Raw genomic sequence first — 24579 nt, 5'->3', positions numbered from 1 at the left:
TGGTAATAAATTCACTTCAGACTGACATTTTCAATTTAGAAACGAAGATACAGAAATAAGAACTCATTCAATCTGGTACTCTCATGAAGTATCACAAAGTCACATTCAATAGCCAGTTCAGAAAGGCAGTATAATTTGCCACACTTACACAGATCTGTTTCTTTCAAATTGGGGTGTGAAATCGATATTGAACCATCGTAGAATAATTAGCATGGATGCAATGCTACATCACATTACCAGAGGAGCCAAGAACCTGCTCAGACCCGAACACTGATGCCTGACCAGGTAAACGCACTATTGATTATGACAGGGTTTTTCGAGTCGTGGACGCGTGTCGGGAGGGTCACAGAGTGATCAATCGTGCCCTTCCCGCAGTGGTCCCAATCATGGGAGAAGCACCCAACAACCGCTACCAGGTTTTGAATTGAGAATGGGGACCGCTGCCGCCTTTTAAATGGAAATAAAAGAGTCTGTGTGGAGTCTTCAAGCTAGAAGTGGCAGCAGAGAGCATGTCACCCACCCTGCACATACACTTGACATGGGGAGATAGTGGTGCAGTGATATTGTCATTGGACCAGTAATCCAGAGATCCAGTGTAATGCTCTGGGGTTCAAATCCCGCCATGGCAGATGGAAATTTGAATTTGTTCAAAAGAAAATCTGTACTGAACATGGAACCATTGGCGATTGCCATAAAAATCCCATCTGGTTCACTAATTTCCACGAGGGAAGAAAATCTGTCTGGTCTACATGTGACTCCATATCCACAGCAATGTGGTTGACTCTTAAATGTCCTCAGGACAATAAATGCTGGCCCAGCAGCAATGCCCACATCCCATGAATGAATTTTAAAAAGTACCGTGTACATACTTTTGGCGCCAAATCACAGAATTTCCAGCTGCTGACAAGAGGACTGTGATGATGGATAATTTTCTTAAAAGTAAGCGACAGCCAGAGACTCAAATAGATAGTTTGCCTGGACAGGATCTCAGAACAGAATCTGCTGGAGAGAGCTGCTCAGGAGAGTCCAGGGCAGGACAGAGCACTGCTAGTGTTAGCTCAGTGCAGAGCTCCAGGCCGTCTGCTGAATAGCCCACAAAGAAGAAACTTAACTTGGGAACAGAGCAGAATAAAGATGATTTCTTGAGGTTAGGTTTTGTCAATTGCGCCAATGCAAATAAGAATGCAAAGCCCATGTGAGTTTGATGCAGGGTAGTACTGGCAAATTAGATTTTGAACGAGAAGTGGTGGGTGTGGTGAAAAATTCCTTTTGAGGATGAGACCCCAGTGTCAGTTATTAACGTATAGCTGATTCAAAATTAAAAACTACCTGCTGAAGCTGACCTGTGATACCACATTAAAAGGCCATGAGGCTGTCAGCATTCTGGTGTAGCATCTCCCAGGAGTATCCAGTGCCGAGTAGAACAAGCATTTTGTTCCTATTGCCCTTCATGATGACCCCCATGTGCGAAGTTGGATTTCCCCTTCTCATTAAGATGAAGACGGCACAAAGGAACTGGCTGAAGTCTGTACCTGATACGAACATCGCCCTCTCCCCCTGTGAACCTGATTCAAGTGAGATCTTGAGGACCAAGCAGATTCTTCTTTCGCATTAAAGGTAAACAAACGTAGCGTGTGTCGCAAGGACGCCTGGCGTGGGTCGTGAAGGTTGGCCGGTTGGTAAAAGTGGGGGGGGGGGTGGGTGTTGGAAAACTCTGCATTAGGAAACCCAGTAACATGGATCTTGGCAGTGAGGACATTTAACATGTTAAACTGTACCAAAATAAAAGGAATTACCACAAGATTTCTGGTATTTTTTATTACAAAGGGCTATCAATTTCTGGTTTATATTTTCTCTTTTCCCCAATTTCATTTCCTTCCTGATGACTTCTCAGTAAGAAGCTGCGGTAACCAAAGCCCAGCCTGATCCTCTACCCACCTAGGGTCTGCACACATGTTCTTCCAGAAGTAAGCAGTTGGTAATTAAGAAGTCATCCGTACCAATTCAGATGAACCTAGTGACACCCGAGGTCAACTGTAGCGTTGCTGCTGCCTTTGTAGGTGCCTTGTGCAGAAGGTCAGACGATAGTGAACTGAAGGGGTCAGTGCCACGTTTATAAACTGGATGGTAACCTTCTCCCATTGTATTTAAAAGCGGCTAATTCCTTCCACTTTTGTGATTTGGATTTGTTCGACAGAATTCTATTACCAGCTGCCAAATCAAGATTCATCTGCAACACTGCCCAAGTGGCTGACAAGCCTCCAAACCAGTAAAACACCAATCAGCTCGCTCCAGTGTGAAAAACCTGTACACTAAGCAAAGCAACAAATCTGTACTCCCAACTTTCATGACATGGTCGCTCCAATTTTTGAAAATCTGATTTGTAGACCTGCGGCATCAGACCCTCACCACTGCACTTGTGTAATCAACTCAGTATTTTAAATCAGAAAGGCCCAGATTTTGCAGTGGTAATGATGACAAACCTGCCATGGGTAACTTGAATCTCATCAATTGAACAAATCAACTTTCAACGGTAGCCTGGAGGTGGAGTTCATAGAATGTATTGAGGTGCGTTTCTTGGGACAATACGTTATAGAGCCTATCAGGGAACAGGCTATTTTGGGCCTAGTAATGTGTAATGACACAGTATTAATACAAGACGTCAATCTCTCGGCAAGAATGATCATAACATTAAGAATTTCTTATTCAGTTTGAGAATTAGAATTGTGGGTCCATGACTAGTGTCTTAAAACTAATTAAAGACAATTACGAACATAGGAAGGCAGAGTTGCTCAGGCAAACTGGGTAAATGGCTTAAAAGGGAAAATGATTAGAGAAGCAATGGATGATATTTAAAGACATATTTCGTAATTCTCAACAAAAAATATATTCCATTTAGCCAGAAAGGTGTGCCATCCATGAATAACTAAGAAATTGACTGAAAGAAAATGCTTACAATGCTGTGAAGATTAGTGGGAGGCCAGAAAATTGGAAACCTTTTAGAAACCAGCAACGGGGTGACTAAAAAATAAACAGGGAGAAATTGGACTGAGAGAAAAAATTTGGCAGATGGAGCATAATGGCGGAAAATGTGAGGTTATCCATTTCATCAGAGAGAATAGAAATGCAAAACATTGATTAACAGAATGCTGCAATTGCAGAACTATAAGGGTGTCCTTGTATATGAATCACAAAACGTCAGTATGCAGGCACAGCAATTCGGAAGGAAAGTGGAACATTGGTCTTTATTGTATGGGGATGGAGTATAAAAAATAGGGGAGTGTTGCTACAACTGTACAATGGACGAGGCCACACGTAAAATACTGAGTGTATTATTCAAGCAGTGACCAGAAGACATAGGAGCAAAAGTAGGCCGTTTGGTCCGTCGAGTCTGCTCCACCATTCGATGAGATCATGACTGATCGGATGTGATAATCCTCAACTTCACTTTCCTGCCTTATCCCCATAACCCTTGATTCCCTTATGGATTAAAGTCTGTCTTGCATATTCGCATTGGAAGCAGCCCAAAGAAGGTTCACTAGGCTGATTCCTAGGAAAAGGGGCTCGTCTTATGAGGAAAGGCTAAGCAAATCGAGTCTATACTCAATGGAGAGTAAAGGGTTTCCTCTCATGAGAAAAATGTAGACCTGGGAGCACAGTTTAAAAATAGGATCTCCCATTGAGGATGGAGATCAGGATTTTCTTCTCTTGCAGGATTGTTAACATTTTGAATTCTCTTCTCCATTGCGCAGTGGAGCTGGCTCATTAATATATTCAATGCTGGGTCAGAGATTTTTTTTGATTGACAAAGGAGTCGAGGGTTATAATGGGGACAGGCAAGAAAGTGGAAGCTGTGGTCACAATCAGATCAGCATGATGTTGTTGAATGGCAGAGCAGGCACAAGGGGGCCAAATGGCCTGTTCCTGCTTCGATAAGTTACTGTCAGCATTCTAAGTTTCTCCATAGAGTACGTTGTAGAAATCCCCAGACTGTCACAAGTGCCAGGCAATGACCATCTCCTACAAGAGAGAATCTCACCACCCCTTAATATTCAATGGAAATACCATCGCTCAATCCCTCACAATCAACATTCTGGGGGTTACCATTGACCAGAAGCTGAACTGGACTAGCCATATTAATATTGTGCCTACCAGGGCAGGTCAAAGGCTAGAAATCCTATGGTGAGTAACTCACCATCTGACCGCCCCAAAGCCTGTCCACCATCTACAAAGCACAAGTCAGGAGTGGAATGGAATACTCTCCACTTGCCTGGATGAATGCAACTCCAACAACACAAGAAGCTCGACACCATCCAGGACAAAGCAGCCCACTTGATTGCTCCCCCTTCCACAAACATTTAAATCCTCCACCACCGACGAACAGTGGCATCCGTGTTTACCATCTAAAAGATGCAGTGCAGTAACTCGCCAAGGTTCCTTAGACAGCACGGCCCAAACTCATGACCACAACCATTTAGGACAAGAGCAGCAGCTACCTGGGAACACCACCACTTGGAGGTTCTTTTCCAAGTCACTCACCACCCTGACTTGGAAATATATCGCCGTTCCTTCACTGTCGCTGGGGCAACATCCTGGACTCCCTCCATAACAGCACAGTGGGTGTACCTACACCTCAAGGAGTGCTGCGGTTCAATTGCAACTCATCACCACCTTCTGAAGGGCAAGTAGGGATGGGCAATAAATGCTGGCCTAACTAGCGACGCCCACATCCCGTACATGAATGTTTTTTAAAATCCCCTGACTGAGAAAAAGTAGAAATCACCGAACTAAGACAACATGCCCTTTTATTGAAAAAGTTACTCCTTGTTGAATAAGGCATAACTGGATTTAAAACATTGCATGAAATACATAATTAATACTCAATGAGGGCAGCACGGTACCACAGTGGTTAGCATTGCTGCCTCACGTCGCCACGGTCCCAAGTTCGATCCCGGCTCTGGGTCACTGTCCGTGTGGAGTTTGCACAGTCTCCCCGTATTTGCGTGGGTTTCACCCCCACAACCCAAAAGATGTGCAGGGTAGGTGGATTGATCACTCTAAATTGCCCCTTAGTTGGAAAAAATGAATTGGGAACTCGAAGAAAATTTTTTTTAAATGAATAAATAATTAAAGCTGAATAACCTTGCTGCCCCAGAACTTCCTTAGGAAAGTAGTTTTTAGCCAAGGTGTGTTTAGTTATTACATACAGCATTTATTACATACACACAGTGGTTTCCACTGATGAGTAAAGGCTGCCTGGATCACAAAGTGCACCCAAGATATATTTGAGGAGTTCAAAATTGCTTCATTAAAAGAATGCATTTTAAAGTAAGTCTTAATGCTTACGGGTATGTCCCTATCACTTATTTCAATGTTCTGCAAGAGTGAAAATTTAGTGCATTTTACTTCCAGTTTTCTGATATGTTAGAATATCATAATCTGGCTGAGGTGTGTCAACACCTTTTACCCTGAAGCCTCCCCACCTGGAAAAATATTTCACTTCTCCATCATGAATATCACACATCATGAGGGTAGTGTGGCACTTATCACCAAATCTTACCTTGACCTGGCCCACTACTCCTATGGTACTTTTCCTTCTTTCAGCATCTCACCTTGTTCCACCCCCACTCAATCAAAAAAAATGTTCTCCACTGCCCTCCCAAGTACAATTTTTAAAAAAAGACTCCCTCACCAAGCCGGTTTTCTGTTTTTCTCTGTCGGACAACACCAAATGACTTCTCATCGTTGGGGCAGCATGGTGGCACAGTGGTTAGCATTGCTGCCTCACAGCGTCAGGGACCCAGGTTCAATTGCAGCCTTGGGTGACTGTGTAGAGTTTGCATTTTCTCCCCGTGGTCTGCGTGGGTTTCCTCCGGGTGCTCTGGTTTCCTCCAACAGTCCAAAAGATATGCAGGTTAGGTGGATTGGCCATGCCAAATTTCCCCTTAGCGTCCACAGATGTGCAGGTTAGGGGTGGATTGGCCATAACTGTCCAGGTATGTACAGATCAAGTGAGGTTTTGGGGATAGGGTGGAGCAGTGAACTTCTTTCTTTCAGAGGGTCGGTGCAGACTCGATGGGCCAATTGGCCTCCATCTGCACTGTGGAGATTCTGAGATTCTATGATCCTCAGCGATTTCAATCCCCCCCCCCCCCCCCCCCGGCCAACTCATCATGCACTCTCTCCTGCCCTCCTCTCCTCCCTAAATCTCTTCCTCCAGCTAAACACTCAACTCTTACTCATGGTCACTCCCGTGAACGTGCCATCGCATTTGACTTGGCTAGTCCCTTTCTATCAATCGCAGATAGATCCATCTCCGAGGCTTCCTTGTATCATGCACCTCCCACATCCCAACACTACTTCCTTCTGTATTCGCCCCTGAAAATAATATTCCCAATTCACTTTCAAAAGGCCCACTATCTAGCCTTTGGTCCTTGTAAGCCTACTTGTGACACTAATAAAAATTATTGTTATTACTTTTCTGCAGCTCCAGATTCTCGCAACCACACCCTCACCCCTCCTTTTAATGTCTTGAACTGCATTAAAACTTACCCGTTTCCCCAGGTATGGTCCTCCTTTCCATTCCCTCAGGTCCAAGGGACACAGACTTAAAAGGATTTGGCAGACAACTGCTTTAGTCATTCATTGCCAGATCTGGTTGTATCACAAAGCACCCTCAGGTCCTGCTCTTATCTGCTAAAACTGTTCACTATTCCACAATCATCCAGGGATGCAAATAAAATCACCAGCACCTTTTTGCAACTACAAACCACCTTTTTAAAAACTTCAAGATCGAGACCATCCAATCAGCTCTTCTACCATGTCCATTCCATCCACTACCCCACTAGGTCAAACTTCCTCTGAACACCCACACTGAACTTGCATTCTTCATTAGTTTCCCTCCTATCTCCCCATATTCATTCTTGGACTTCATCTTGTTTCCTCATCCCTATTCTCACTAATCTGTCGATAATCAATTTCCCTCCCACCCCCCTCCTGGTCCCCATGTTAATATTCTCAGTTTACAGGTGTTCCCCCTATTTCCTTTAAATCCACTGTGCTTATAATCCCAAAGCCCTGAAGGGTAACTTGGATCACCAGTTCTTCGTGTATATTTTCAATTTTGGAATAATGTGAGAATAAAATGTGAACCAGGAAGGAAATAGTCCAGTCATTGCGTGAATGGTTCATAAAGAATATTTATTTACTTAAAAGAAAAATAAACACACAAGGACTATAATACAGTACAACATTAACCACACGGATGGCTATACACACACACACACACAGCATTACATGAAGTTACGCCTTGGTTCCCAACTACCACCATTCTGAGACACCCCTTTGCTCCCAACCAACATCCAATATTATATAACTCTTATGAGCCAATTCCAGCAGATAGTTACCACGCACAGATTATTTGTCAAGTTTGGGGGAACTGTCTTTCTGTTTCAGCCAGGGCGAAATTTGCCACTTCATTTCGGGAGACTGTTTCTGCAGTTGGGTGCGGCTATGATGTAGCTGTGACTGCATCCTGTCTCCAGTTATTGTGTTAGGGAAATATAATTCTTTCCCCTTGATGTTATCCACTCTGTGGAGTCCGCTTTTAGCATAGACGTGTCCATTTCCTTATCTCTCCACTTTTGATGTACTTCCTCTCTACCCCCTTGTTTTCCCCTAGCCATAGGTAGACACTTATTTCCCTCATTGATTGCTAATTCGCATCTCAATCTCTTCATACAGCTGTCCTATCAACTCAATTTTATTTTTTATCCCAATTTCTCTTTTTGATCTTAATTCTCCCCAATTCTTCATCACTCGATCCTTCAAAAACCAGCCCTTGACCCCACCATCCTTGCAAATTAATGAGTCATTTCCAACCACCCTTTCCTCCCCAAAGACCTTGAATTCTATGCTGTTCTGTTATTCGTAAAGATTTAGGAACTAATTATGCAAATATACTTCGGAGGTGCCACATTTTACCGTATCAGGTGCCAAGCAACAATGTATCAGTCCATCTGCCTGTAAAAGTACACTCAATGAATCACTAGCATCGTGCATGAAAATGTGATTATTTTTCTGGGAACAGCTTGGCATTGAACACTTTGTGCCTCCCAGATTCGCCCCCATCTTTCCTGGAACTCCATGTTTGAGTTCCTCCAAACAGGCTTCCCCACAGCAAACAACAATGGCTCTGATTATAATTATAAATGGCAACCTATATGAATGCGACAGTGGTAAACTATCCCTCCTTAACCTTCTCAACCTGTCAGCAGTCTTTGACATAGCTAATCATACCACCATCCTGCAACATCTCTCCACCATCATCCAGCTGCGTAGGTTTGCTCCCACATAATTCCATTCTTAGCTAACTATTCGTAGCCAGGGTATCATATGCTATGGCTTCTCTTCCCACTTTTAACAACATTACCTCTGGTGCCTCCCAAGGATCAAGCCTGGTCCATTCCTACTTCTTGCCCCTGGTGCCATAATCCAAAGTAGTGTTATTTTTCACATACATTCTGGAGACACCCAGCTCTACCTCATTACCACGTCTGTCGACTCTCAGAATCATAGAATTACTGCATTGCCGAAGGAGGCCATTCAGCCCATCAAGTCTGCACTGAGCCTCTAAAATAACAGCCTACCTGGGCTCACTCCCCCACCCCTATCCCCATAACACCTTAACCCCACCTGACCTGACCATCTTTGGACTGTGGGAGGAAACTGGAGCATCCGGAGGAAATCCACGCAGACACAGGGAGAAAGTGCACACTGACCCAAGGCCGGAATTGAAGCCCGGTCCCTGGTGCTATGAGGCAGCTATGCTAACCACTGTTCCGCCCATTGTTTTCGTCGTGACTCTCACTGTTACAGGACACTGTTCCCAGACTACTTCATTGCGACGCTGACTGACGCAGGGCACTGTTCCCAGACGGATTCACTGTGATACTGACTGCAGCAGGATGCTATTCCCAGACTCTTCCTGAATTATCAAACTGCTTATCGACATCCAGAAATGGTTGAGCAGTAATTTCCTAATTAAGTATTGGGAAGACTGAAACCATTACTTTCTGTCTCCTCTCCAAATTCCATTCCCTAACTACTGACTCCATCCCCTTTCCTCTCTCCTTTAAAACTATTCCGTGGCGAGAGGTCAGAGATTTAATCAGCAGTTCACGAAGCTGGTGTCACATTTGACCCAGAGATGAACTTCTGACCTCAAATTCACACTGCCACTAAAACAACCTATTTCCCACCCGTGAAACATCACCTGCCTTCGCCTTGCCTCAGCTCATTTGCTACTGAAATCCTCATTCGTACATTGTTACCTGGATTATTCCTATGTATATCTGGCTGGTCTCCCACATTCTACACCAGAAACTAGAGATAATTCAAAACTCGGCTGCCCATGCCTTTTAACTTACACCAAGCCGTTTGTACCTACTGCCCTTGTGCTCACCAAATTAGATTGGCTCCCAATCAGCATCTCTATTTCTAAATTCTCATTGTTGTTTTCAAATCCCTCTGCAGCCTCACCCTCACTAACCCTATAATGTCCAGCCCACAACCCTCCAAGATATGTGTTCCTTCAATTCTGGCCTGTTGGTCATCTTTGATTTTAAACCCCTCCACATTTGCTAATATGCTTGCTCTGGAATTCCATCCCTACACCTCTCCACCTCACATGCCTGGATAAGTGAGGCTTCAACAACACCCAAGAAGCTTCACCTAATCTCGGACAAACATGATTGATACACTCCCACCATCTTTAACATCCCCTCCCTCGACCACCTATTCACAATGGCAGCAATGTACCATAAACACGATGCACTGCAGCAACTGTGAGCTTCCTTCAACAGCACCTCTACTACCTAGAAGGACATGAAGAAGAGGTGCTTGAGAACACCACCACCAAGCCACACACCATTCTGACTTGGAACTATATTGCCTTTATTTTCATTTGATGAAAGTCTTGCAACTCCATTCCTAACACTGAGTGCACCTGCACCAGATGGACTGTAGCACTTCAAAGTGGTGGCCCACCATCGCCTGTCTGTGTGGAGTTTGCACATTCTCCACGTGTCTGCATGGGTCTCACCCTCACAACCCAAAGATGCGCAGGATAGGTGGATTGGCCATGCTAAATTGCCCCTTGATTGGAAAAAAATGGGTACTCTAACTTTATATTTAAAAAAAGAATGCTGCTGTGAAGCACCCTGGAATAAATGTAATTACGTTAAAGGCACTATACAAGTTGTTGCTGTCAATTGGCTGTCTAATTTGCTCGATTACATCACCATTTCTGACTTGGCACTGCCAAATTCAGAAGGACATGAAGAAAAGGGGAATCCGCACCACAGATATCGCTGGATCTGTGACCTGCCTTTTTTGAGGTCAGCAGCAAGTGCTGACACATTTTGCTGCTGACCGAAAAGTCTAGACTATTGGTTAAATTAGAACCCAAGTTTGACAAATTGTGCTCACTGTTTACTGTATTGAGGGGGTGCAAAATATAGAAAAGATCACCAAAGAAAGAAACTGGCAGTTTCAGTTCATTTCCAGTTTTGCAACCAATTTTAATGCTCATCTCTGCCCATCTCAGTTAACAGTGGAAGTACTCTCGGACTTCTGGTGGCAGCTATGAGGGAGTAAGTCGCACATCTGGTGGCTCTCGATCCTGTCGGACTTTTGGACCTTTTTCCCCGCCTTTTTTGTACTTTTGAGCGCTGGATCTGAAGGCATAGGTACCTAGGCACTGACTCCAGATATAGGTGTATGGAATTAAGAAGCAGAAAGAATCGCAAACAGTTGAAGAAGTGGGCAAACAAGGGCAGTGTAGAAGCTGCTGCTGAGGACAATATGGCTGATGTCTGGACCCCGGTGCAGACAGCCCACCCAACAACGGAGGTCATCCAAGGTGGCTTCACCGCGCTGAAACGGGATAGTTTAGACCCGATCCAGAAATCAATCGAGCACCTGCAGCACAGGCTGGATGCCCAGGATTGGACGATCCAGAAACTGGAGAAGGCGCTGGAAGAGCAGGAAGATCACCAAACGGTGGTGGAGGTGGAGATGGGGAGGCTGAAAGACCAACAAAAGAGGTTTCTGGAAAAGGTGGAGGACCTAGAAAATAGGTAACGTCGGCAGAATTTGAGAATCGTTGGTCTCCCGGAGGGGGCTGAGAGAGAGGATGCCGCCGCGTATGTGGCAGACATGTTCCAGAAGCTGTTAGGGAATTATGTCTTCCCTCGCCCATTGGAGGTGGACAGGGTGCCCCCCCCGAGCGATGTTGGTCAGGTTCCACAGGTTCCTGGACAAGGACCGAGTGCTACAGTGGGCCAAGCGCACATGGAGCTGCAATTGGAACAATAGTATCTTGCGCATCTACCAGGACCTGAGCGTGGAGGTGGCCAGAAGAAGGGCAGGCTACAGGCAAGTCAAAGAGATTCTGTTTAAGAAGCAGGTGAAGTTTGGGCTGCTATACCCAGCGCGCCTTTGGGTCAAGCACGAGGGACGGCACCATTACTTTGAGGAGCCCGAGGATGCGATGAACTTCGCCAAGAGAGAAGGGCTGGTGCCGAACTGAGGACTTTGGACTTAAGTTAAAAAGTTACTAAGCGATGTTTACACATTTTTCTTCTGTCGTGGTGTTTTTATTTTTCCTCGTCTGTATTCGAGTTTTCGCTGGGAAAGAGGGAAGTTAAGGTATTTGGTGCTGGGGGCTTTTTGTGTTCTGATCGGGGTGGTTGGAAGTGCCTATTACTTATTTTGTATTATTTGATTTGCACTAGCGTCGGGGTTTTCTTTGTTCCTTGTGATTTTTGATCAGAGCAATTGCTCGAGGATGGCTGGTTTGGGGAAGTGCTGTTGATGGGTCAGAGGGAACAATAGGTGGGAGCCTTGTTGGCGCCGGAGTCGGGAGTCACCAGGCTAGCTGGGTGAGCTGGTCTACGGAAGCCAGGTTGGGGGGGGGGGGGGGGTGTATATAGCTAGTTTATGGCAGGGGTAGGTTACAGGGTGTTGTTGCTAGGGGGGAGGGGGGAGACGGGGGGGGGGGGTAGTTGATCTGCTGACGAGGGAGGGACTTGGGTATGGTGACATGGAGTAGGTCGGGGGTGGGGACTGCCAGGAGGTGGGCCAGGGAAAGCGCAACACAGGGGCTAGGGGCAGCCCCAAGATAGGAGATGACTGATCGGCGAGGGGGGTGGGGGGGGGGGGGGGCACGGTGCCCCTCAACCAGGCTGATCACCTGGAAAGTTAGAGGGTTAAACGGGCCGGTAAGGAGGGCATGTGTGTTCGCGCATCTGAGAACACTGAAGGCGGACGTAATAATACTTCAGGAGACTCATCTGAAAGTAGCTGACCAGGTCAGATTAAGGAAGGGCTGGATTAGCCAGGTCTTCCACTCGGGGCTGGACACTAAAACAGGGGGGGGGTCGCGATTTTGGTTAACAAATGGGTGCAATTCGAGGTGGATAGCACAATCTCGGATGGGGGAGGCAGATTTGTCTTTGACCTTGTCCTGACCTTCCACTGTTAACTGAGGATTTTGACCTTGTCACAGTCCTTGACCCCGGCCTAGACTGGTCGTGTTCAAAAACGGGTAAGGTGCAGGCAATGGCAAAAGAATGAGGGGGTTCATGGAGCAAATGGGGGGGGGCTGATCCATGGAGGGCTAGTCGGCCGACGGGGAAGGAGTTTTCGTTCTATTCACATGTTCATAACATGTATTCCCGAATTAATTTTTTCATCATGAGCAGGGATTTGCTGCCGGGGGTGACGGACGTAGAATATTCGGCGATCGCTATTTCGGACCATGCTCCACACTGGGTTGATCTGCAGATCTGTAAGGAAAGTTTTCAGTGCCCTCAATGGAGGCGAGAGGTCGGCCTGTTGGCGGGCAAGGTGGTGTGTGAGAGGGTTTAGAAATGTATGCAAAACTACCTGCAGGTCAATGACACAGGGGAAGTCTCAGCTGCGGTGCTCTGGGAGGAGCTGAAGGCAGTGGTGAGAGGGGAGCTGATCTCGATTCGAGCACAAAGGGACAGGACGGACAGGGCAGAAACAGGCCGACTGATGAAGGAGATTTTACAGATAGACAGGAGGTATGTGGAGACCCCGAGGGTAGAGCTTTTAAGGGAACGACGAAGGCTACAGACTGAGTTTAGGGTGTTGTCCACAGGTAAGGCTATGGAGCAGCTTAGGAAGGCGAAGGGGTGCGATTTATGAGCACGGGGAGAAAGCCAGTAGAGTGCTGGCACAGCAAATGAGGAAGAGGGAGGCGGCCAGGGAAATAGGGAAGGTAGTCAACAGGGGGGGGGGGGGGGGGGGGGAACTTGGTAGGAGATCCGGCAGGGCTGAACAACGTGTTCAGGGACTTCTATAGTAAGCATTACACCTCGGAACCCCCTGCAGGGCCGGAAGGGATGAGGCGCTTTCTGGATGGACTGACTGTCTCAAAAGTGGGTAGGGGGTTGGTAGACGGGCTGGGGCCCCGATTAGGACCGAAGAAATATTGGGAGGCTTGGGGCCATGCAACCGAGTAAAGCCTCGGGGCCAGATGGGTATCCGGTGGAGTTCTATAAAAAGTTCTGAGATAGTGGGGCCGATGCATGTTGGTCCTATAGGCCGATCTCTCTGCTCAATGTAGATGCTAAAATACTGGCAAAGCTCTTGGCTGCTAGGATTGAGGACTGTGTGCCGGACGTTATTATGGGAGATCAAACCGGGTTCGTCAAGGGCAGGCAGTTGGTGGCCAACCTAAGAAGGCTGCTGAATGTGATCATGATTCCCCCGGAGATTAGGGGGGTAGAGATAGTTGTGGCAATGGATGCCGAGAAGGCTTTCGACCGGGTTGAGTAGGACTATTTATGGGAGGTGCTGGGACGATTTGGGTTCGGGGAGGGCTTTATCGACTGGGTCAGGCTGTTGTACCAGGCTCCGGACGAATAGGACAACGTCTGACTATTGTAGACTGTACCGAGGGACAAGGAAGGGGTGCCCCCTCTCCCCACTGCTGTTTGCGCTAGCAATAGAGCCGCTGGCAATTGCCCAGAGAGCTTCTAGGGGTTGGAAGGGGCTGGTACGGGGGGTGGAACACAGAGTTTTGTTGTACGCCGACGACCTGCACTTATACATCACGGATCCAGTGGCTGGGATGCATGAAATCATGGGAATCCTGAGGGAATTCGGCCAGTTCTTGGGGTATAAACTGAACATGGCAAAAAGTGAGTTGTTTGTAGTCCAGGCGAGGGGGCTGCCGTTTAGGTTAGTATTGGGCAGTTTTAGATATTTAGGGATACAGGTGGCACGGACTGGGGTCGGTTGCACAAGTTGAACTTATCTCGATTGTAGAGCAAATGAGGGTCGAGTTCCGGAGGTGGGATGCGCTCCCACTGACACTAGCGGGGAGAGTGCAGACAGTTAAAATGACGATTCTCCCGCGATTGCTGTTCGTATTCCACTGTCCCCATTTTCATTCCGCAGTAATTTTTAAAAGGTCAATAAAATGATTATGGGATTTGTGTGAGCGAGAAAGTCCTCGCGGGTGAGGTTGATGCTCGAGAGGAACCGAGGGGAAGGGGGGCAGGCTCTGCCAAACTTTAGTAATTACTACTGGGCGGTCAACATAGCTATGATAAGTGGATGGAGGCCCCTTCGTGCAGGGGTACCAGTTTGGCAGCCCTGGTTACAGCACCCCTGCCGCTCCCGCCGGCACGGTACTCCACCAGCCCTATAGTGGTGGCGACTTTGCGGATCTGGGGCCAATGGAGAAGGCACGTGGGGGAAGTGAGAGCATCAGTTTGGTCCCCAATTTGCGACAATCACCGGTTTGCCCCGGGAATATGGATGGTGGGTTCCAAACATGGTGGAGGGCTGGGATTGAGAGGATTGGGGATCTGTTCTTGGAAGGGAGCTTCCCGATCATGAGGGCGCTAGAGGAGAAATTTGGGCTGACGAGAGGGAATGATTTCAGGTACTTGCAGGTGTGGAACTTTCTACGCAGACAGATTCCATCCTTCCCATGCCTGCCACTTAGGGGGATCCAGGACAGGGTAGTGTCCAGTGGATGGGTGGGGGAGGGGAGGGGAGGGGAGGGTCTCAGAAATATACAAAGAACTTATGGTGGCAGAGGAGTCGCAGGCCGAGGAGCTGAAGCTTAAGTGGGAAGAGAAGCTCGAAGGTGAGATAGAAGAGGGCTTATGGGCGGAGGCTTTGAGCAGGGCTAATGCGATTGCAACATGCGCTAGGCTCAGCCTGATTCAATTCAAGGTCGTACACCGGTCCCATATGACAGTGGCCCAGATGAGTAAATTCTTTGGACTGGAGGACAGGTGCGCCAGATGTTTGGGAGGACCAGCGAACCATGTCCACATGTTCTGGGCATGTTCAAAACTCAGGGGGTACTGGTAGGGATTCGCGGACGTTATGTCCCGGGTACTGAAAACAAAGGTGGTGATGAGTCCTGAGGTGGCAATTTCTGGTGTGTCGGAGGACCCGGGAGTCCAGGGGGAGAGAGAGGCTGGCGTTTTGGCCTTTGCTTCCCTGGTAGCCTGGCGACGAATTCTGCTGGCATGGAGGGACTCAAAGCCCCCGAAGTCGGAGGCCTGGCTATCGGATATAGTGAGCTTTCTCGGTCGAGGTCATTGCTAGTGGAGCCAAGGAAGGTGGTGAGACATTCTGAGAAGCTGTGGATAGTGACAGGGGTTTGGAGAAAAGGCTTTTTAAAATGAAGTCTGATTTGGCAACGCTTGTGATTTTTTTAGACCACAGATAAAGGCAGTGTTTTTTCCCAAAAGGATAGGGAAAGAAGAGTAATAATATTTTTTTTTACAAATTTAGAATACCCAATTAATTTTTTCCAATTAAGGGGCAATTTAGCGTGGCCAATCCATCTACCCTGCACATCTTTGGGTTGTGGGGACGAAACCCACGCAGACACAGGGAGAATGTGCAAACTCCACATGGACAGTGACCCAGAGCCGGGATCAAACCTGGGACCTCGGCGCCTTGAGGCAGCAATGCTAACCACTGCGCCACCGTACTGCCCAAGAAATAATATTTTAAAAGCATTCTTGACTGAAGACAAGAGGCTGAAACAACCCAGTTGAAGCAGCTATTTGAAGACATTCATCCAGAGTCTGAAGGGGTTCTAACAAAAGTCAGAATCTGTCCTGTACCATAAGTACTACTCTATATCCTGCTAGTTTTAAGATGGATTGAGACCTAGATGCTTCTTTTCTTGTTATTTAATGGGATATTGAGCGGTAGTGTTTAAGATGTAAATTGTAAACTGTTCTTTTTGGGTGTGAAGTTAAAACGCTTGATATTGTAGTTATAATAAGGCTTTGTTTTAAAAGTAACCAAACCCTATTTCTTCATGTAATCACCCTGGAGCGAATTATTCTTTCTGCACAGTCTTTCAAATAAACTAAAATATTGGGGCTTCGGTCCAGTTTCCTAGCCACTGTTGGGGTCTGGTCTGGGATCATAACAACCCCAAACTTTCCAAAGTGGTGCTGCTGACATGTCTTCATTCTTCCTTAATTTTGGTTTCCCACCCACTGTGATTGACAGGGCTCTCAACCATGTCTGGTCCATCTCCCGCTCCTCTGCTCTCACCCTTCCCCTCCCTCCCAGAACCAGGACAATGGTCCCCCTTGTCCTCCCTTTTCACCCCACCAGTCTCCGCATAATAATCCTCTGCCAGTTCCGCCAACTCCAGCATGATGTCACCACCAAATATATCCTCCCCTCACTCCCTGTCAGCATTTCAACAGTATTTCCTCCATCACCCCCCCAACAATATCTTCCCACGGCACGTTCCCATGCAATCGCCGAAGGTGTAACACCTGCACCGTTACCTTCTCCCTGCTCACCATCCAAGGGCCTAAACACACTTTTCTGGTGAGCCACCTCCTTCAATCTGGTCTATTGCATTTGCTGCTCCCAATGTGGTCTACTCTACATTGGAGACACTAAACACTGACTGGGCGACCGCTTTGCAGAACACCTTCGGTCAGTCTGCATGCAGGACCCAGACTTTCCTCTCGCTTGCCATTTCAATTCACCATCCTGCTCTCATATCCACATGTCATCTTTGGCCTGCTGCAATGTTCCAGTGTTTAAGGTGAAGACCAACACAAACTGTAGGAACAGCACCTCACCTTCTAATTAGGCATGTTACCGCCTTCTGGACTTAATATTGAGTTCAACAACTTCAGACTGTGAACTCTCGCCTCCACCTTCACCCCATTTTTATTTCTCTGGCCTTATTTTCATCTCGTCCGTCGATCTGTTTTCCCCTTACCATTGTCCCACCAACATAAAACCCATTTGTGCCACCGGTTACCTGTTCCTAGTTGTCCTTTGACACACTGCTTACATTTAATCTGCCATTAACACAGTCTAATCTCTTAATGTGCCACTATCGGCACTCCTCTTCACCTTGATCACCACCCTTTGTCTTTCTGTCCAGAATATCCTCGTCAATCTCCACCTATCGCTGGTCCTCTAGCCAGCCCCACTGTTCCACACACCCACAACAACAGCATGAATCTGAACTCCTATTTCCAGTTCCCTCTAGCTTTGGCAGAGTCACCCAGACTCTAAACGTTATCTCCCTTCTCTCTCCGCAGACGCTGTCAGACCTGCTGAGATTGTCATGTATTTTCTGTTTTTGTTTCAGATTCCAGCATCCGCAGTAATTTGCTTTAAACAAAATGGAAAAGGTTCATTTGAGAAAGCACCAAACAGGTCAAGAAACGTTGTGGGTAACACACAGAAACAAAATCAAGGCATCATAAGAGAAAATACAAAACTCCATCTGCCCAACCCCAAGCACCACCTATGCCGTATGCAACATAGTCTGACGTTTGTCCATTGGACTCATCAGCCATCTCAGAACTGGAATGGAAGCAAGTCACCTTTGATCAGGAAGGCACAGCGGCTAGCACTGCTACCTCACAGCTCCAGGGTCCCAGGTTCAATTCCGGCCTTGGGTGACTGCCTGTGTGGAGTTTGCATGTTCTCCCCATGCCTGCGTGGGTTTCCTCCGGGTGCTCCGGTTTCCTCCCACAGTCCAAAGATTGTAGGTTAGGTAGATTGGCCATGATAAATTGCCCCTTAGTGAATAAAAGGTTAGATGGGTTTACTGGGTGAGGGTGGAGGCGTGAGCTTAAGTAGGGTGCTCTTTCAAAGGGCCGGTGCATACTTGATGGGCCGAATGGCCTCCTTCTGCGCTGTAAATGCTGTGGTTCCATGATCACAAAGAACTGGCTTAGACGACAACGCATCCAATAACATTTAATTTACTCAACAGGGAGCTATGTAGTAGTTAAGTAATCTAGCATCGCAGTCAGAGTTCTTACCCATATACGATGCCAATACCCCATGGGCGATAAGCTATTAGTGGATGGCACTGTGGATGCCATGGTCAGGAAGTGTTGTCAAAAGGCAAAAGGAACTTAGCTATATCAATAGCATTACTTCGTACCTCGCACCGAACAGGACTGTAGTAGGAGGGACTTCCCCATAATTTAACTACAAACCTGCAGTAGCAAACAACAGCATTAGATAGGGCATGCCCCTTCACCACATATATTCACCGGGCTGAGAACAGAGCAATGTTTGGGTCAAACTCCAACGAACCATGAACAATGTCCAAATGGGATAAATGCGAGATTCTGCGGGTGCCAGGGTGCATTAGCATTTTAGTAGCACAGCTACTGGCTCTGGTCAGTTAACACAACACAAATCAGAAATCATACTAATGGCACCCATAACTCAATGCCATAACGACTAACCTGATGGGGGACGGATAGGTAGTGTTGAATCTATGCATCTCAAACTACCTGCAAATCAATGACAAGCTCTGTCAACTAAGACATACCCCACAAGCCAGCAGGAATATCTGGCCTTTTACTAAAGCACTGCATGATGATCTCGCTTCCCGTCACCTGTCACTCCTCTTAAATTCTGCTCAAGTAAAATGTTTAAACATAAATTATGGAATGCCCAAAAAGCTATGATTTTACAATTTATATCGGACACCAATCAATATTGCTACGATCCCAGTTTGGACTGTTCGCATTTAGAAATAAATTCAGGGTGGCACGTGGCGCAGTGGTTAGCACTGGGTCTATGGCGCTGAGGACCCGGGTTTGAATCCCGGTCCTGGGTCACTGTCCATGTGGAGTCTGCGCGGGTTGCACCCCTACAATCCAAAGATGTGCAGGTTAGGTGGGTTGGCCACACTAAATTACCCCTTAATTGGAAAAAAATAATTAGGTACTCTAAATTTATTTTTTTTAAATTCAAACCCACCAGGTGTTAACTGAAAGAAGGATCGCCGCAAAGTTTACGTTTTGAAACCAAAACAAACTTTGGTGTATACATAAAAAATTAAAATGCTACTAACTTAGCTACATAGTTATAAACTACAGTGTTAAGAATCCAGTTTTATTTTTACTTTCCACCACACGCACCCACCCCACAAGAGTTTCCTTATTATCCAAAATCTTGCAGGTTCAAATTTACTTTTCCTGGCACATAGGTTAGCTTTTAATTGTAATTAGCCCAAGCTTGCTCGATTTGCATTTGCTTCAACGTTCCTTCCCCCAAGTACTTAATCAGGTTTTCCATTTATCGTACAGTTAACAATTTAATCTCCAACCTAAGTCTTGTATTCCTGAAGCTAAAAGTTACACCCCAAATAAACTACGGCAGGACGTCCTGAGCTGGGTTCTGCGGAACTCTGCATTCCACGTGGCAGGTCTGGCCGTCGTAAATGTGGGGGGGAAAGCTGTCACTCTGGCTTGTCCAATCCGGAGACAGTTTTTACCGTTGCGTTGGCCACTGAGGTGCCAACTGAATTTGTGATCCTAAATATCAATAACATTTGACGTTGGCCACTGAGGTGCGCACTGGTCAGCCTGTCAGCCAGCGCACTGAGAAGCAGGCCCCTGATTGGACGAGCTGGAAATAGTAGCAAAGTGGGTATTAATGGCGAGAGTGAGCGGCAGAGTGAAAGCAACTGGGTGACTGAGCAAAGGGGAACAGGAGAGAGAGACAGCTCTCCTAAAAATCAAATTTGTGAGAAAAAGAAGCAGCATCACTATTCCCATTAAAAACCCAAAAGATTTTTTCCCATAAATTTAGAGAATCCAATTGTTTTTTTCCCCCAATTAAGGGGCAATTTAGAGTGATCAATTGTGGGGGTGAGATGCACACAGACACGGGGATAATCTGCAAACTTCACACAGGCAATGACCCAGGACAGTGATCGAACTCGTGTCCCCAGTGCCGTGGAGCAGCAGAGCTAACCATTGCTCCACCATGCCACCCGTCCAAAGATGTGCAGGGCAGATGGATTGCCCATGCTAAATTGCCCCTTAATTGGTAAATTTTTTAAAGTTTTTTTTTAAGTTGAGAAGACTCTTGTAGAAATTCATTCAAATTCAACAAGCACTGTGTGCACTAAAAATTATCTACTTTGAAAATGTTATTGATACTTCATGTTGTTTTAATCTAATTTTCTTCCTCCTTCCTCACCACCATTCCTGGCTCACCCAGCTAACCTGCAGCACAGCCCCTTACCTACGATACTTTAAGCAGCAAAAACACCAGTCCACAGATTTCTGATCGCTGTGAAAGTGGTTTGCATCAGTTTGCATCCTCCCTGGACTGGGATGGTATACATGGAGTGAGGGATCACAAGCAAGAATTCACAAGCGACTGGGCGTCAATGTTTTAAAAAAACATCTAGGATGAATGTTATGAAAAGGCATTAAGGAACATTAATTTTGCCACAACTGGCACAGTGGTTAAGGCCCACAGGGAAAAACTATGCAGCTCGAATGGCGATTTCTGGAAAACATTTCTGTGGGAAAGCTTTACTTATTTTCATGTTGAGCTGAGTAAGCAGTTCAGACTCTCAAAGCATGGCATTTTATTTTATTTTGTATTTCTTGCAAGGATTGGAAGTATTTCATTTTTCACATGTAATTCCGTGTACACCTTGTGCATAATGTTAAAAGAATACAAAGAACAGGTGCAAATACCATCAAGCAAGAACCCAAATGGAAAGCGTGCATGCATGAAGCCTGGCCAATCGCACTCTTCCATTTACAAACCACCCAACTGTGGAAACAGCAGGAACAATACCTGGCACAAAATGATGTTTGAAACGGTTTACTTTTCCACCAGAAAAGTCATTCATTCCTGGCAAATTACACATGGGACATTCAGGTGTGGAATGTACATCATTTAAATTCAATTACATTGCTGATGCATATCACTGAAAATATATAGAAGACAAACAACATTCAATGTCATTTAGTTCTGATGCAGACATGGATCTCCCCTAATGCCTTCTGAGTAAAGAAAAATTCAGAACATTTTCATCTGAATTGTACTCTGATCCCAGAAGTGTGCAGCATTATCAGTGAAGAGGTTTTTTTTTCCCTTTACCTACCTGTTTTGGGGTCCACATCTGCTGGTAAGTGTGGTGGAGGGTTACCTGGTGTGAAGTGTTCATTGCTGTATGTTATCAGTGGCGTTAACGGATGGACATGATGGGGATGTTGCACAACGGGTACTTTGTTAGACTGCCAAAAGAAAGACAGGAAAGAAGTGGGTTAGACAACAGCAACCAATCGATGACCCATAACCTAGACTAATGGTAGCGAGTTGAAGGGGGGCGTCCAACAGGGGACACTTGGACATATTATGCGTTGTCAAAAATCAGAGGCCTGCATTAGATGATGAATGGCTTCCAGTCAGATTTTATTTTGATATATGCCATCTCTCTTCTGCTATCAATTTAAAAGAATTGTAACAAAGGAGAGTGATTTGAATCACTCTGTAATAAAGCAACCATATCTGTTACTATTTACCAATCAGGATTTTGTTACTTAGCAAACATCCACATTTCATCAAGTCGACACCAAAAAGAAAACTCCATTAAATATGAAACATCTCAAACTATTGTCCAAAGAAACTTGTCCAAGAAAAGAGAAACCATGAAAAATACAAATCTCTTTAGGTTGTAATGAAAAACAACTGTGATCACAATGATTTTACCTGGTATATTTAACTCAATATATGAATTTCCAGGAACAAAAATATTACCTAATTCATTTGTCCATTTTACTGACTCCAATTCAACTTGCCCACGAGACTCTGTAAAAATTACAGCCCAAAAGACCAATTACAAGGGCAAGGAATAAATTTTATAAAAAGCCAATTTTGTCTAATATCAAAATTAAAATAACCAGTAATCAAAAATGGTCTTGGTGCGACAATGAGCCTTTACGATGAATTAGATCTCGTATACTTAATTTGTTTATGGGATGTGGATTGACAAAGCCAGCATTTAGTGCCCATCCCCAAAGTTATTGTATTGTGAATTTAAATGTAGATATAAAAATGGGGCTTTAACCACGAGTTTGAGGAAACATTTCCACAAAAGTCTTCTCAACATTCAACAAAAGAGACAACTGATCGTGTCTGCTTTCCTGAACTAATACCCAATAAAAGTTACACATTTTTATACGTACACATGCACTCACTTTCCTGTGTGTGTGCGTGTATGATTTAAATTTGATGCTTGTTAGCCAGCAAGAGTAAACCAGATTGAAGATTCGTAGTAAAGTGAAGACCTGAAAACATCCAACATCACAACCATTCCAGTATGATCAGTGTACCGCCACCCATCTCTATTACTTTGTATGTGGGCCCACCAGTGACATCTAGCAACATAAAACTAGCACTGAATTTTCATTTTAAATGATTGATTTTTAAAGAAGCTGTGTCCAAAAGTCATTTTTAGAAACTATTTTTGAACTTACGAAACCATAATGGTATTAAATTTTCTGATCTATTTTGGTTACACTCAACACAAAGTGCGCAAAAGTGAACTTTTGCAGTTACTAGCAAGGGTATGCACATTTTGAAAAATCACAATTGATGTGTAGGATTCTACTGTTACAATTTCGAATTTTGGTATCACAGTAGCCCATAGGCAGTCATAAACAATCGGGACAACCTTTAAGAAAAGCAGATCTGCTTCCCACCAAAACAAATGAGAATTATAACCTTGAACTTTAGCACCAAGACTTTGTCATGATGCTACAGGGCATTTTCAGCTGTGGAGTTGCAGCTGCTAGCGCTTTGCATGAAGGCTCTGTCCACTGGCATCATAAGTCTCCTGTAAGTTTATGCTTCGGAAAGAATTTGCTATAGAATCCGGAGACCAAACAGCAGGACGCTACAGCTAGTTATTTACTGTCTACAGTCTCTCCTGTTTCTAATTGGCGCCTGCTAATGTCGTAATGAGTTTATATGAGGCATGGACAATATAGGATAGATCATGATTCAGTTTATTCCCCTTCATAAATGATGTGAAACTCCCATCCCAGCAACAACAAACTAATTTCAATTGTAATTAAACATTTATTAACGAAAAAAAACAATTAGGACCCAATACAATCTGACTTCAATCCATCTTATTTTAGAGATTTCTTTGCTCCTGCAATTCATTCCCTTTCAAAATCTACTTATTTGGTTAATATTTCAACCAGGTTAGTCAAGCGGAGCATTAATTTAACATGCATTAACACACAGGAAAACAGTAGTTAGAACATTACCTCCTTTGCAAAAATCTAATAGAGCCCCAAAGTATTTCCAAAGAAAGTACTCACAGGACAAGAATCTCAGCCGTCCAGCTCCCTCAGCTGTATCAGGACTTGACCTGATGCAGCTTCTGTACCACCCCCTCGCTGATGAATTGGGAACTGATCCAACTCCCTTTTGAATGCCTTGCCAGGGTTCAAAATTGAGTTCAACCTTTGCCCCATTTTGAGCATATAAATAATGAGCCGAGTTACTTGTTTTGCATGAAATCCACGTCCATCTCAATTACTTGCATTCTTTTAAATGTTTGGATATTATTTTCTTCGAGCCTTCTATTCTGACAGAAATTAAGCTTTAACCTCCATTCATTGCACTATGGCCTGAAAAACAGAACCATACAATATTTTCCACCACCTGCATTTTTTGTCCAGCTCCGGGTTCTTGTGCCTGGACACAACAGTGTTTAGTCTCTCCACTGGCTGCAAGGGTCCCAAATGAGTTGTGCAAGTCTCAACACAATTTCATTGGGTGCAATTCTACTGCACAAAACTACCCAAATGCAGCACTACAATTACCAGCCTCATTCCGAAAAGCCAGAATAGATCATGTGGAAAGTCATAGCTACATGGAAGTGGGTAACCTGGCTAATTTTGGATTTTTGAGGCTTCCTGGGCGAGAGTCAGTGGTTTGTCTGGCCTGAGATTGCTTGATAGAGACAGGCTCAAATGTCACCCAATTAGGGAACATAAACCTCACTATATGCAAATCAAATTACTTCCTGGAAGAGTAATTGAAAACGTAACATAATAAACTAGTAAAATCTTCATCTACCTCATTATTTTCAGATGATTTAATAGCGCGGAAGGAGCAAGAGGAGAGGAAAAAATAGAGAAAACACAAGGGAGAGAAAAAGTGGAAGAAAAAAGGTAGAAGATAAAAAGA

The 24579-nt window shown here is 45.2% G+C and overlaps 1 protein-coding gene across 46 annotated transcripts in view; it reads right to left on the bottom strand.

Annotated features, from left to right (window-relative positions):
• Positions 1-24579, bottom strand: part of tcf7l2 (transcription factor 7 like 2) — a 189764-nt gene that overhangs the window by 25626 nt on the left and 139559 nt on the right. For 43 of the 46 annotated variants that reach the window (XR_011935519.1, XR_011935520.1, XM_072479376.1 and 40 more), the window contains one exon: positions 21479-21611. Coding sequence is in view for 44 of the 46 variants with exons in the window: in XM_072479376.1 (XP_072335477.1) it covers positions 21479-21611 (133 nt within the window). In the remaining 2 variants the exon portion in view is untranslated. The remainder of the gene's footprint in view (positions 1-21478; positions 21612-24579) is intronic. The other 3 variants (XM_072479381.1, XM_072479393.1, XM_072479379.1) reach the window with 1 other exon arrangement.

This window comes from Scyliorhinus torazame, chromosome 16, assembly GCF_047496885.1.
Source record: "Scyliorhinus torazame isolate Kashiwa2021f chromosome 16, sScyTor2.1, whole genome shotgun sequence".
Taxonomy (NCBI): Eukaryota; Metazoa; Chordata; class Chondrichthyes; order Carcharhiniformes; family Scyliorhinidae; genus Scyliorhinus; species Scyliorhinus torazame.
This window is presented reverse-complemented; position numbering and strand designations above follow the sequence as displayed.